The sequence below is a fragment of the Clarias gariepinus genome, unplaced genomic scaffold, assembly GCF_024256425.1.
Source record: "Clarias gariepinus isolate MV-2021 ecotype Netherlands unplaced genomic scaffold, CGAR_prim_01v2 scaffold_34, whole genome shotgun sequence".
In the NCBI taxonomy this organism is placed as follows: Eukaryota; Metazoa; Chordata; class Actinopteri; order Siluriformes; family Clariidae; genus Clarias; species Clarias gariepinus.
This window is the reverse complement of record NW_026521001.1, coordinates 40,001-55,440: the sequence shown is the minus strand read 5'-3', so window position 1 is coordinate 55,440 and position 15,440 is coordinate 40,001. Positions and strand designations below refer to the sequence as shown.

Genomic DNA, 15,440 nt, shown 5'->3' with positions numbered 1-15,440 from the left:
TAATGTAACTGATTACTTTTTAAAGACAGTAATTTTGTAACGTAATTAGTTACTTTAAAAAGTAACATTGCCCAACACTGACAGTCAGGCAGACAGACCGACAGTGAGAGAGACAGACATAAAAAGAGGGAGAGAGAGAGGAAGAGTGAGACAGACAGACAGACTGAAAGAGAGACAGACAGAGAAATAGATATTTAGAAAAAGATAAACCAAGAAAGAGATTGAAAAAGTCAGCGTTAATGAGTGGAAGTTAAACCTTGTGGAGTCTTTCCCTGTGGGGCCAGGGGTAGCTCAGTGGTTAAGACATTGGACTATGGTTCGGAAGATCCCAGGTTCAAACCCCACAACCACCAAGTTGCCACTGTTGGGCCCTTGAGCGCGGTCCTTAACCCTCAACTGCTCAGATGTGTAATGAGATAAAAATGTAAGTCGCTCTGGATAAGAGCCAAATGACTAAATGTAAATGGTTTTCACTCTCCTGGGGATCAAAGTGTAACAGTGTCTCTCTCACACACACACACACACACACACAGGTCTCTAGTGTTCCTGATCCTCAGGAGGTCCTGATGTAAAGAACGTCTGACTGGTGACTGACAGCTGCTAATTACATCGTTAGCTTCAGTAATCACCAGAGCAGCCGAGTAAGAGCAGCCGAGTAAGAGCTCCGGCCCACTGACACCGTTCAGAACAACCTCGCTTTTCATTCAGTCACGGACATCTAGTCCATTAATAATGAACCAGGAGCCGCGTGACAGTCTGAGTCAGAGCGCAGAGACACTGAGGACAAGTTACTGAAAGAGGAAAAAGAAAAACAGAGAGAAGACAAACAAAAAAGAGAATAAACAGAAAGAATGCAACTCATTTGTTCAGGAAAAGTCTTTATTCATTTTCATGTCTTTGACATTCTGATAAAATGTGTGTAACTGCAGGACTCGACCTCACACTGAGCCTCAGTATAAAAAGTTTTAAAGAAATACGAATGTTTAATGCGAGTGTTCGAGACAGGTGGCGACTCGGCTCCTCGCCGATCAGTTCACTTTGGGATGACGGAAATCTTTCCCTGCAAACTTGGCCTTGTCTCCCAACTGCTCCTCAATTCTGTGAAGAACAGAATAAAGAGAAGGTGAAGGACGAGGGACAAGTGAGACACATTGAAGTAAGAAAGAGAAACAAGGAAACTGACCTCATCAGCTGGTTGTATTTGGCCAAACGTTCTGACCTACAGGGGGCGCCGGTCTTAATCTGTGCAAGAGAGGGCAGGAATAAAGAATGAAAAATTGTAATATAATGAATATTATTAATTAATAACTAAAGAGAGAGAGAGGGGAGAGAGAGGGGGAGAGACAGAGATAGAGGGAGACATAGAGGGAGAGAGAGAGGGGGGGAGACAGAGAGAGAGGGAGAGAAAGAGACAGTGAGGGAGAGAGAGAGAGGAGGAGAGAGGGGGAGGGAAAGTGAGACAGATGGAGAAAGAGAGACAGAGGAAGAGAGAGAGGGGGAGAGACAGAGAGGGAGAGAGAGAGGGAGAGAGGGAGGGAGAGAGAGGGAGAGAGAGAGAGAGAGAGAGAGAGACCTGTCCTGTGCAGAGTCCAACCACCAGATCAGCGATGAAGGTGTCTTCAGTCTCTCCAGAGCGATGGCTGACCATCACACCCCATCCATTCTGCTGAGCCAGTTTGCATCTGCGCGCACACACACACACACACACACACACACACTTACAATCACTACTCCTCCTTGAGTTAAATGTCTAAAAAGAGGATTACAGTCATAGTCCCTATTGCGGAGCTGCATGAGGGGGCTGTAATTAGCAGTTGTATACAGTTGTGTTTAAAATAATATCAGTCCGACATCAGTAACCAGATCAATAATTGTTTTTGGGAGAAATAAAATTTTAGGTGTAGTGGAGTAATAGAAACCAACAGACCCAACAGTCATGACTGGATGCACCAGATTCTGTGTAATTGAATCATTAATTGAAAAGGGGCGTGTTCAAAATAATAGCAGTGTGGAGTTCAATTAGAGAGGTCAATTATTCTGTGAAAAACAGGCGACAAACAAGTTCAAGGATAAAAAATTCAAGAATAAATGCAGAAAAGGTTGTCTTGTGCATTTCTTTCTGAAAATAAAATGGGTCGTTCCAGACGTCGTTCAGGAGAACAGCGTACTTTAATTTAAAAGTCGATTAGAGATGGGAAAACATACAAAGAAGTGCAGAAAATGAGAGGTTGCTCTGCTAAAATGATATTATAATGCTTTAAAATGGAGACCAAACCAGAAAGCTATTATCACGAAGCCCCCGCTTCCCCCGCCATTGTTGGAGAAAAGACGTGCTGAAGAGGTTACAGTTCGCCAAAGAACTCACTGACTGGCCTAAAGAGAAATGGTCACGTTGCCTTATGCTGAAGAGGAAATGCCCTTAAAATGGGTGTTTCAACAAGACAACGACCCCAAACACACCAGTAAGCGAGCAGCATCTTGGTTCCTGACCAACAAGATTAACGTTATGGAGTGTCCAGCCCGATCCCCAGACCCTAATCCAATAGAAAACTTGTGGCCTGACATTAAAAATGCTGATTCTGAGGCAAAACCAAGAAACACAGAGGAATTGTGGCGTGTAGTACAGATGCCACAGATGTGAAGCAGTTCTCAGAAAGCAGGTTATACAACTAAACATCAGAGATGCAAAAGAAAGATTAAACTTCAAGCATTTTTGTTTAAACAGTAAATTCATAACTTTGTAAAGATCAATAATGTCACTGCTATTATTTTGAACAGACTAATATTAGTTTTTCTTCACTTACATTAAACTAATAATCCATTTATCACGTTTTTCTTCATGTTGTGATTCAGAATAGAACGTGCAGGGGTGATTTAAATTAAAAGTTATTATATGGATATGGAGCTTTACTCACTTTTTTCAACGCACTGATATAATTTTGAACACAACTGTATATATTTATCTCCTGCTGTCGAGCTCTATAAAGAGTTTGTGGATTCACCGTTCCACCTTTCGTGGAGCTGCTCAGTGGGGCTGAAATGATTTGGCCCATCACAGCTCCTGTGGTCCTTATCACAGGGCCTCATTACAGAGCTGTTTTCATATAAAGATCAGCTGTAGTGCAGAGCGACTGCATGTGACTTTATTTACACGCTCATGAGAAAACTCTACAGCTATATTAACAAATAAAACTAAAAAGCTGCACAAGTGCACAGTGAGTATAATATAAGTCGTACGGCAGCACTGCTGTATTAATGTAAGAATAAGCCCTATTGCAGAGCTGCATGAGGGGGCTGTATTAATGGAAGGCCACGCCCTATGACTGGGCTACATTTAAGGATAGGCCTGGTTGCGGAGCTGCATGAGGGGGCTCTCTCTCCCTATAGCTACTTACGCCTGAATGGATTCAGTGACTGAGCCAATCTGGTTAACTTTGAGCAGCAGACAGTTGCAGGCTTTCTTCTCCACAGCCTGCTGAATGCGTTTGGGGTTTGTCACTGTCAAGTCGTCCCCCACAATCTGGATGTCCACAGAACTGGTGAACTTCGTCCAGTTTTCCCAGTCGTCCTGGTCGAAGGGGTCCTCAATGGACTGGACTGGGTGATGGAGGAAAGAGTGACATTTTAACACAATTATTTATAAAATCCCATCTGATCATCCGATGATCCAATCATCTGATCATCCTGACCTGGGTAATTTTTGATGAAGCTCTTGTACAGATCTCCGAGCTGGTCACCAGTGATGTGGCGTTTGGGATCATCGGGGGATTTGAAGTCCAGGTCGTATTTTCCGTTCCTGTAGAACTCAGAGGCAGCGACGTCCATGCCAATGATGATCTTATCTGAGTAGCCGGCTTTCTCAATGGCTGACTTCAGCAGCTCCAGAGCTGGAAATCCAACACAGACACAGAGATCAGACTAGAGCTTAAAGTAACATTTAGGACTTGTACGGAGAATAATTTTTTTTTACAATTTTATTACCAATTAAATTTACAAAAGACATTACCAATACCATCAGCATCCAAAACACTTTAAGCCTAGATCTCTCTTCTCCTCTCCCTCTCCCTGTTTCTCTCTCTGTCTCACTACACACGTCTCTTCTGAGCTGCCAGTGATCCAGACCCTCTCTGTCCTCTGGACCTGTCTGACTTGTCCTGGTGTCCCTATTCTGGTTGGAGATCTCATCACATGGACGCTGCGTGTGGTCTGTCTGGAATGCGTGTGGTGACTGGGGACGGTTCCACTTTACCATGAAGACGGTCCTGTCCTCGGCTGATACAGACAGCTGTCTCTCTGAGGACTCGTGACTTCAGTCACTCCATAGTTCAGGACTAGAGTTTCCTACAGTCTACCTGAGACTCCAATAACCAACTGGACTCCATATGAACTTCTCCACATCTCCTGTTCTACTGAACTTCCAGCCTCCTAACACACAGTATGAGTGCAGATCAATCCCTGCTATCCGTTATCACCCAGATGAGGATGGGTTCCCTGTTGAGTCTGGTTCCTCTCAAGGTTTCTTCCTATCACCATCTCAGGGAGTTTTTCCCTCAGCACCGTCGCCTTCGGCTCGTTCATCAGGGACGATCTGATCATTCTTATTCACACACACTCACATTCCATACAAACCTCGATCATTTCTTTGATTGTGTAAAGCTGCTTTGCGACAATGATGATTGTATAAATTACTATATGAATAAAATTAAATGGAATTGAATAGCTAAATGTAGCATGTGGTATGGTTTCTATGTAATGGTGTAGATATTTGAGAAATCCTGTATTTGTATGGAATGCACAAATTACTTTGATGGAGGTTTTATTTATCATTGTTTGGTCTGAAAAATAAAAACTCATGACCCAGGTTAAAGGTCACGGCGATGACCGAGAGAAGCAGTGCTTATATGAGCCTCACCCTCGTTGTTCTCCAGGATGTTGGGGGCGAATCCGCCCTCGTCTCCTACGTTGGTGGCGTCTTTTCCGTATTTGCCCTTGATGACGCTCTTGAGGTTGTGATAAACCTCAGCGCCAATGCGCATGGCCTCGCGGAAGTTCGCTGCCCCGACGGGAAGAATCATGAACTCCTGCATGGCCAGTTTATTCCCAGCATGAGAGCCACCATTAATCACGTTGAACGCCTGCGGAGGGAACGATGGACAGACGGGTGGACAGGGGACTAAGGGTGAATATGTAGTATTGAATTTATGATGTGGAATGTTGACTGTAAACTTAAAGTTACACTAATGCGGGGTGTTGCCATGGAGACAGACTCACAGGAACGGGCAGAATGACATCGGCGTTGCCAGCGAGGTCAGCGATGTGGCGGAAGAGAGGAACGCCTTTCTCCGCCGCACCAGCCTTACACACCGCCAGAGACACACCCAGGATAGCGTTAGCACCAAACTTAGCTGAAAAGCAAAACCGAAGCATGTGACCACCTGAAGCACAGAGTGAACCTCAACCCCTTAATCATCTACTTATTGATATACACACACACACACACACACACACACACTCACACACACTCACACACACTCTCACACACTCTCACACACTTACACACTTACACACACACACACACTCACACACACTCACACACTCTCTCTCTCTCTCTCACACACTCACATTTGTTCTCGGTGCCATCGAGCTCCAGCATGAGCTTATCGATCTTCTCCTGGTCGACGACACTCAGCTTCTAACAGACGAGAGGAGACACGACTCACCGATTAACGGATCGATTATTTCATCTCTTAATGAAACTGTTTCAAATACTAATGGATCCATTTGACTCTGAGTCAACTCTTTTATCTCAATGTGTGTGTGTGTGTATGTGTGTGTGTGTGTATGTGTGTGTGTGTGTGTATGTGTGTGTGTGTGTGTGTGTAAGTGTGTAAGTGTGTAAGTGTGAAAGAGTGAAGACTTGTGTGTTTGACTCGGCTGTTTTGTGTGCTTCACCAGGTTAATAATATCCTCTTTAGTTTAGCAAGAGTGAGAGAAGGATGAGAGAAGAGTGAGAGAAGAGTGAGAGAAGTAAATGGAGAGTAAAATGTGTGTGAAAGATTAATGTGAGGGAGAGAGAGGAGTTTGTACGAAGAGTGAAAGAGCAGTGAGAAAAGAATGAGACATAAGTGAGAAGAGTGTGAGAAAAGTGAGAGAGGAGTAAAAGATGAATGAAAAAAAATAAAAGAAGAACAGGAGGAGAAACAGAGAAATGGGAGGAAAGTGAGATAGAAGTAAAAGAGGACAGAAGACTTGCTCACTTGCTCCAGCAGCTTGGGGACGATGTCCTTGTTCACATGATCAACAGCTTTAGTCACACCTTTATTTTAAACACACAGATCATCATCATCATCATCATCATCCAGTACATATTTATTTGGACTTTCTCTTTAGTTAAAGTGCATCGTGTCTCACCTTTGCCCAGGTAGCGAGTTTTGTCTCCGTCTCTCAGCTCCAGAGCCTCATGAACACCCGTGGAGGCGCCGCTGGGGACCGCAGCCCTGAAACGCCCTGAGAGAGAGGGAGAGAGGGAGGGAGAGAGAGAGGGACAGAGAGAGGGAGGGAACGGTGGATGACAGAAAACAGAGAAAGAGGAGAGAGAGAGAGAAACAATGAGTGAGGAAGGATTGATAGAGCAGAACCGAAAAGAAAAAATAAAAGGAATTGGAAGACTTTGTTTACTGAAGTGAGGATTTATTGTGTGTGTGTGTGTGTGTGTGTGTGAGAGAGAGAGACCTTTCTCTGTGTAAAGGTCGACCTCCACTGTGGGGTTCCCTCTGGAGTCGAGGATCTCACGAGCGTGGATCTTGATGATGGACATCCTGGCTGCAGTCAGAGCTACATGTGGGACAAAAAGACAAAATAGAACATACGGAAAAATACCAATCTAACACTAATGTAACTTAATTATAGCAGAAATGTAAATATGATATAAATGTAATGAATATAATGTAATTATGCTATTAATAGCAGACCTGAGAGTGTAATATAATAAAGCACACGGTCTCAGTGTCACCTTGTCACAGTGAATTCCTCCCCTAATATTATAACAAACTTCCAGATATTAATTATTAAAACATGGCGTGTGTAAAGGCTGGAGCTGTCCCCCGTCCCCCGTCCCCCGTCCCCCGCACCTGTGCTCAGTAATCTGTGTGCAGTTGTTCCTCTCATTCTGCACAACTCCTCTCTTCTCAACACAACCGGAGGCCAGTCCGCCTGGGTGACGGAGGCGGGACCTCGGCTCTGATTGGGCTATTCACCCCAGACTCACACTCTGATTGGCCAGTGGGATTTTTGGTTTTATTAATAGCACGGTATGTAAGGGTAATCACAACTGTACATCGCTATTTACACATAATAATAATAATAATAACATTTCTAATATTTTTAATTAATTGTAAGCACAATAAAAACAAACCAAATTAATGAATGTAAATAATATTAGTTTTTTTTCCATTCAGTTGATTGGCATTAAACAGTTAAAGCAAATATCTTATTACAGTAATTATATCATTATATCGCTGATATGATTATTAATATTAATAATACATTAATACGACTTAATAATTATTAGTAGTGACTTTTGTTGAACCCTTAATTGCTCTTTTTTCCTTTTTTGTCTCATTAATCCTAAACAGTTAATTAATATAAATTAATGTGTTAACAGTGTAAATAAATGTGTTTATTGTGTTAAGAATGTAAATATGTATCACTGTGATATTGCCAGGTACACTTAATATTAAATCATTTTAAGGATTATAATATTTATACAGAAATGTATTATTATTATTATTATTATTATTAATAATAATATTAATAATATTATTGTTATTAATAGCTAAGTAATTCTTTTTAGTTAACAATTTAATTTGATACATTTTATTATGTTAAATTTCTTAAACACAGTTGAACAATTATTAAATTGTCATTTTAGGTATTAATTATTAATGAATCATTTACAGTAAACGTATCATTTACACCCAATTGTGACAAAAAAAAGTTAATATTAAAGTTGATGAAGCTGCGTCTCGCTTTGACCCAGTCATCTGTCTCTTTCCGTCTCTCTCACTCGTCCTGAACGACTTTGAAGTCCTTGACATTTACACACCACAAATAGCTCAGCACTGTGTGAACGCCGTACGATCCTCACATCACCATCGCTCACTAGATCAGGACAAGGTCAGTGTCTCCGTGTCCTCGTCCTTGTCCTCTCCTGGCGTGTCACTTGGTGAAATGTGTTTCCGTATCCCTTCAGTGTGTCCCTCTCACATTCACAAACACTCTGGTTAAACCTGTCTGCACTGGAGAGAGATCTGTAGCAGGTTTGTCAAACCCGACGTGTCAAGCCCGACGTGTCAAACCCGACGTGACTATTAATTCTGTGTAAAGGAGCAGTGTGTGAGACGCCGCTGGCTGTCATGTCAACTGCAACTGAAATAAAAACCTAGGCGTGTTTTTTTATTATTTCTTCTCCAGAATACAAAGGGGGCGTGGCTTAGTAGTCTTGTTCTGTCTGGGGGCGGAGCTTTTCTTGAAACAAACCAAGTAAACTTGAACTAAAAGGGAAGAAAGTGTCCCACATGGTAACCTTACACACTGCACCTTTAATGTTAAACACAAACCCTTTAGATGACGTTACAGGACGCCGAGCGCTCGAGAACGGCGACGATAAAGAGTCACATATCAGTTATTTACATTTACGATAAACAGCGACGTCATATTTATTCCTTACAATAAGAAATCAGTGATAAAGAATTATTTTATAATTAAAAAGTAACATTTATTAAAACTAAACTATTAACTACTTTAAATGGTTATAATTATTTATATTTATTAATACCTGCTATAACTATTATTATTATTATAACACAACCTGCATTAACATTCACTATTAATAGCTGTAGATACACAGAAGAGTGTGTGTGTGTGTGTGTGAGTGAGAGAGAGAGAGAGATAGTGTACTGGCGTCTGAAAGTGAATACTGTACATGGCTGTACTCAACACATTCACTGCCAAGTCTCTCTCACACACACACACACACACACACACTTGTTTTTCTGTTCTTATTAAACTAAAAAGAAAATCTTTTCACACACAGAGGACTAAATATCTCAATACTTAAGTTCACCCCAAGTTTAGCTTAAGCTTATGTACTTACACACACACACACACACACACACACACCCCTTGAATCATAACATTCCTGTACAAATCTCTCTTAAACACCGCGCGTTCTAGTCCAAGGATTTCTTCTCCTTCATCTATTCAGTGTCAATTTATTTTAATCACGCGACTCTCCTGTACTGCCACGATCAAAGCTCTGGATTGCTTTAAAGAAAAAAAACATGCATTTCTCACACACACACACACACACACACACACACACACACACACACACAGGTAGAGGAGGATTTTACACTAGAACACAATAAATCCATTTAAAACCTGAGTGTGGGAGTTTAACACTCGCTCTCACACCTGCATCCGGTTCTGCTCACATCAAGTCCACTAACATTAACTCCATTATTGTTACAATACATAAAAATAAACAAAAAAACCCAGAAAACACTCACCTCAGTGTGTGTGTGTGTGTGTGTGTGTGTCTAGCTCGAGGGCTCCAGCCGAGTGCTCCTCCTGCCCCTCTGGCCGCCTATTTTAAGACGCTCCCTAATGTCAGCTGTCAAAAATGGACACGGCTCCCCGATCAAATATGGGACCATCTGTAAAGGTCAGGGATCAGCGCGGCCTCGAGGGCGCGTACCATCACTGACACGCAGAGCACAAAAACACTAAACCTGCTCAAATCCAGAGCGAAGAAAAGATTAAAGCTGAGATTATTGTCAAAGATTTAATAATGATGAATAATTCCAGATGAGACGATTAAAACGAACCTTGAAATGGAAAAGCTAAAAAGGTCAAAGGTCAGCGGTGCATTGAGTGGGCGGTAACATGAACCTGAAGGTCATTTCCAATATAAAGGGCAGACGGATACGCCCCAGGTGCACTAAAGGTCCCGGGTAAAATTAGTTTCCTTAAATGTGTGTGTGTGTGTGTGTGTGTGTGTGTTCTTAACACGAATAACCTCAATGTAACGATCAGTGGCATCATATCAGCTTTTGAGAAAAAATAAGTGTAATGCATTAAATATCACATGGAGCTGATTATTCTCTGATCACGATGATCTCATACAAAGGGGGCGTGGCTTAAAAATCTAAAGACAGAATGTCAAATGACACTAATTAAGACTTAATAAGCACGATGAAGCTCACTTCTTTGTAAGACAGAATCATATTATTATATTGTTTTATTCCTCGGCAACAATTTATATTTTATTGGCTACAAACACACAACTGAGGAAAAAACTCTTCTGTCCTGAAGATCTGGGAAAACTGCACCGTTCCGGCTTCACCTCCGACTCCAGGACTGGAGACTAAAGTCATGTGTTACAGAATCGTCTGTTTAACTTATTTACATCATTCATTAAGGAGCCGTTACCATGGAAACGACGACATCAGAACGAGCGTCTTAAAATAAACCAATCAGAGCGCACAATTCACGAAATAAAACTCAGGAGTGCAATTACGCACACACACACACACACACACAGACGTAGCGGAGGATTTTACACTAGTTGCACAATAAATCCATTTAAAACCTGCAAAAACCAGAGTCACACAGTGAATAGATAAAAATCCTTTTTATGGCACAAAAGCTAAACAGTGTAGTACATTAGGAATGTGGTTACACACACACACACACACACACACACATTCAAACATCTGTCTAACATCTTTGTGGGGAAACAAAAAAAAAAAAAAAAAAAAACTCAACATCATCATGATCATAATGATGACTTGCAGTGAGTGGTCCCAAGGGGGCGCTAGAACAGTGTTCAATTATAGTGTTATTCAAAACAGGGTGAAAATTACATACAGATTCACTCACACACATTCACACACACACACTTACACACACATGCTAATGTTACACAAGCTGGGTTACAGTTAAGTTTTTTTTCCACAAAACATAAAATGCCATCACACGCAGGTGGTTTAATTAAAAACTCATGACACTGCGCTCAGGTCCTAAAGACAGTCAGGTTAAAGAGCGAGCGTTCACTTCAGGCACAAATCCGATATATTACACGTTATTTATGTTTATTTAAAACACGCACTCGTTTACCTTCACCATTAACTATAGCGATCAGTAGAGAAAATAAAAATACACAACCTTCCCCATCTCGCCTTCACGCCCGGCTCAAATGTGTGACGCGACCGGTGTAGCTACCGTCTGATCGACACACACTCGACCGATCGGTGGATTTTGAGCAGCGGACTAAACCGGAGGCGTTAACAGACGTCACGGTGCCACGTTAGCTACGTTAGCCTGTCACAAACCAGACGAGAAGTCCAGACGTCCTGGCCGCTCGGGCTCCTTTAATTACACACGATACAGGACACCAGGTGCTGATCGTTAGGGGAAAGAGATCAACGGGTAGGTTAGAAACGCATTGAGACATCGCGTGAGACTGAACGAGTCGACAGGATGAAGGGAGAGAGGCGTCAGTTATAAAAAAACAAGCATAGTGTTACTGTACACGTGTGTTTAGAGAGCGAATATATCTACATATCCGAGTGTGTGTGAAAAGTAAAAAAAAATAAACAGAGATGAAATAAAGATCAGCAGCGCTGCACAATAACTCACTGATTAGTCTGTTAATCCTGACACGATCCAGATGATTCCGATCCATGGACGCGGATCTAAAAAGGCGGATTCAAGTCATTAATCAATCACATACGAATTTAATCACGCGCGTTGTTTGCGTCCGAACTGTGCAGCCTGATGAGACGCAGAGACTCGTCTATCTACATAAAACATAAAAGGTCCGTATTGCACAATAAATCTCTAAAGCCCTGTTCTTTCTGCTCGAAACACTGCGACAGCGTGTCCTGACAGGTGTCCTACCTCCAGAGGGCGCTGGTTCTCACCCTAATCCTACAACTTTTCAATCACTGGGAAATAATAATAAAAAAAAATCTTCACTCTATACCAACTAGCCCTGAAAATTAGGTTTAAAAATAAACAAAAACAACAAAAGAAAGTCTGAAAAGGCTCGTGTTTAGTTTTAATTCTCCTTCCCATGATGCTTTGCTCTCACACCCTGACGGCGCCGCGGCCGATCAGCTGCGCCGTATCGTCGTCATCGTCTTCGCCCTCGTCCGTTTCCTCCGTGTCCTCCTCTGAGCCCTCCATGGGGGAGTAGTAACCCTCGTATCCTAGCAACGGAGAGTCACGCTGAGGCAGGCACTGTGCTGAGGTGGTTACCGTGGCAACCGTGGCCTCGTAGGTGCCCGAGGTCGGAGGAGACGGATGGAGCAAAGGTGTGCGCTCAGAATGCCCCTCCCCGGAAGCCCGGCCCTCTCCGTCATCGCCCGCGTGAGGCCCCGCCTCCTCCTCGGAGTCAGACGAGTCAGAGTAGTCGGGGTTGGAGCGCGTGACTCGCTGCTTACACACGGGACACGTCTTCTTGGTCTGCGTGAGCCACGGGTCCACACACCGGCTGTGATAGGCTGAGAACCAGGACACACACACACACACACGCGCGCACAGAGGAGTGTGACAGAAAACACACAACTCAGTTACAACTTACTCATGAGTCCAAAAACATGATATTTTTCATTTAAAAATCACACACACACACACACACACACACACACACACACACAAGTTTACCGTGTGAACATGGCAGCACCCGCAGCTTATCCCCTTCTTCATACTCATCCAGACAGATCGCACACACATCATACTCATCACCTGAAAGAGAGAGAGAGAGCGAGTGAGAGAGAGGGGGGGAGGGGGGGGGGAGGGGCAGGAGGGGGAGGAGGAGGGGAGGAGATTAGCAGGTGATTCTTTTAGCTAGAAATGAATTAAACGAAATTATGATAGAGTTTTTGATTCATGAATCGATTCAGTGATTCAGGTTTATTTAACACAAAGTTTTATCTAGAAAACCTCTAAACATTTCTCACCTCTAACTCTGCACCAGTCTTCTTCTAAATAAGTTGCTATTCATTGGATTTATAATTAATTTGTCACTAATTATTTTGTGATTCTGATGATTTCGAGGTGAACGTCTCGTTCCTGGGGCGAGTCTCACGTCTCTAACACTTTGCTCTCTTGACTCAAACAGAAATAATAAAATAAATTTAAAAACAGGAAGCTGACAGGTCGGTGACTGGACACGCCCTAACACGAGGTCAGAACACACCAGGTAGGGTGCAGAGGTGCATCATGGGGGTTTGGTGAATCTCACCTTTAGTGAATTTGTGAATGGGGATTTTCTTCAGCTGCTCTTTTGACAGTCTGTTCTTCCTCAGTCTCTTCCTGTACTGTACACACCGCACCACCTGCGCACACACACACACACACACACAAGTTTAATAATTAAAAAATATTAAAAAAGAAGAAAAATCCACTAATATAAAAAAAAACATTTAATTAAAGTAGGATAACATTTTGTACTTAAAACTTAAAACAACTGTAAAGACATACAGTATATATGAAGGATTCCTGGTTGCCGTGGCAACTGTGAACTTAACTTTCTGTGTGTTAAAGGTTGTATTTAGAAGTTGTAGTATGTGCATGAGCCTGTTATCTTCAGCTTGTTCCTATAATGTATAATAACTTACATTCTTTTACTGTTTATGGTTTCTATGGCAACAGGGACTAAATCCATGTGGAAGTACTGACAACAGCGACACCTAGCCATAATCATCTCCAACCTGGAAAGACCAATGTGAGGCTGAAAGACTAAAATCTCTCACCAGTATAATGACCATGACGATGATGATCAGGCCCACGATGCCGGTGAAGGGGATGAGGTAGAAGGTGATGGGGAAGGAGAAGTCAGGCTTCAGGATCACGTAGGCTCTGTGGATATAAACACAGTGGTGTGAGCGTCATCATCATCATCAGGTGTGTGTGTGTGTGTGGTGTTTTATCATAAACATATAACGCCCAGCCCTGACATTAAAGGCCCCCTCTGGTCTCACCCCCGGTCCTGTTTGATGAAACTGTGCAGGATTTTGGAGGCGGAGTAGCTGGTGAACACCGACGGGATCTCGATCTCTTCAGCTATCGTTTCTGCAACACAACAACAGAAGACGAGGTCAGAAATCAAACACACACGAAGACCATCTCTATCTGAAACACACGTGAGCCCCTGAGTAGGAACGTGGAGGGACAACAGACTGGTTTAATGACCTGAAGGTTCAATAAGCCAGAGGGACTACAAGCCTTTGGAGTGGTTTGTAGAATTGGGAACATTTCTGAAAAACCTGTGTGTGTGAGCAGAGGTGTCAAGTAAGGAAGTACAAATACTTTGTTACCTTACTTAAGTAGAAATTTGGGGTATCTATACTTTACTGGAGTAATTATTTTTTAGCCAACTTTTTACTTCTACCCCCTACGCAGTTATCTGTACTTTCTACTCCTTACATTTTAAAAATAGCCTCGTAACTCCTATTTTATTTCAGCTCGTCATTAAAAAAAAAAAAACATCTGAATAAACCGCGCCATCCGGATGGAGCGAATTTGATTGTGGTTGGATGAGAAGTATAAACATACCATTCCCACACCCTATTGGTTGGTATGCGATCCATCGCACCTGCACATGACGTTATGTCACACACTCCAGCAAGGACGTTTGAATAAAATAGCATTTTCGGTTGATAAGGTTGTAATAAGTAGACGAAGATGTCCGTGATAGAGACTCAAGATTCAAGCGAAATGTCACAACCAAACACCAGCAAGGAAGGGAACAGCAATGATATATATATATATATATATACACATACATACATACACACACACACACACACACACACACACACACACACATATATATATATATATATATATATATATATATATATATATATATATATATATATATATATATTTTTTTTTTTATTAAATCACTTGTATTAATCCTTCACTCTGACAGCACTAATGTTTATTGTAGACAACCACACAAGGGTAATTGTTACTAAGCCTGCCCTGGGTGCACTAATTTTTCTGTATGTTGCCCTCACAGATTCCTGCAGCTGAGCTTGGATGTACATTTACATTCCATTAAAGGTTACCGATGACACGCCTCTGAAGTTTGACTTTTTGCACCATTAAAATACTTATAGGCAGCTGGTTATCATATCTTCTTCTCCATAAACATGTTAATGCTCAGTAGTACACATATATGGTTCTTTAATGTATTTGTGTTGTACTAAAATGCATTATCTCTTAATTGCCGTATACAGAATCCCAAATCACTATGGCTGTTAAAAAATACAACCAAACAACACATTTTTCTTTTTGTTTATGAGGTGTTAGTGCAGTATATAGGCCCGTGGCACAGCCTAAGCTTTTATCCTTAATGCTTTTCCCCC

At 42.1% G+C, this 15,440-nt stretch overlaps 2 protein-coding genes across 5 annotated transcripts in view; both read right to left on the bottom strand.

Annotated features, from left to right (window-relative positions):
• Positions 1 to 861: 861 nt before the first annotated feature.
• On the bottom strand, positions 862 to 9,611 carry LOC128517102 (beta-enolase). Of its 2 annotated transcripts, none has more exons than XM_053490889.1 (12): positions 9,570 to 9,611; positions 6,733 to 6,834; positions 6,412 to 6,507; positions 6,258 to 6,316; positions 5,623 to 5,692; positions 5,272 to 5,405; positions 4,913 to 5,135; positions 3,690 to 3,887; positions 3,396 to 3,597; positions 1,574 to 1,682; positions 1,184 to 1,242; positions 862 to 1,098 (listed from the first exon to the last, which is right to left on the bottom strand). In XM_053490889.1, exons 2-12 carry the CDS (start codon positions 6,815 to 6,817, stop codon positions 1,029 to 1,031), a joined length of 1,305 nt encoding a protein of 434 aa, XP_053346864.1. In that variant the 5' UTR covers positions 6,818 to 6,834; positions 9,570 to 9,611; the 3' UTR covers positions 862 to 1,028. The 2 variants fall into 2 exon arrangements, with proteins under 2 accessions (XP_053346864.1, XP_053346863.1); XM_053490888.1 differs by lacking the exon at positions 9,570 to 9,611 and adding an exon at positions 7,131 to 7,182.
• A 2,508-nt stretch (positions 9,612 to 12,119) lies between these two features.
• The window catches only part of rnf167 (ring finger protein 167), a 13,921-nt gene continuing 10,600 nt past the window's right edge, over positions 12,120 to 15,440 (bottom strand). For all 3 annotated transcript variants that reach the window (XM_053490880.1, XM_053490881.1, XM_053490882.1), the window contains exons 6-10: positions 14,049 to 14,139; positions 13,821 to 13,926; positions 13,310 to 13,403; positions 12,730 to 12,810; positions 12,120 to 12,566 (exon numbers count right to left, since the gene is read on the bottom strand). In XM_053490880.1, the coding sequence (XP_053346855.1) occupies positions 12,151 to 12,566; positions 12,730 to 12,810; positions 13,310 to 13,403; positions 13,821 to 13,926; positions 14,049 to 14,139 (788 nt within the window). In that variant the 3' untranslated portion in view covers positions 12,120 to 12,150. The remainder of the gene's footprint in view (positions 12,567 to 12,729; positions 12,811 to 13,309; positions 13,404 to 13,820; positions 13,927 to 14,048; positions 14,140 to 15,440) is intronic.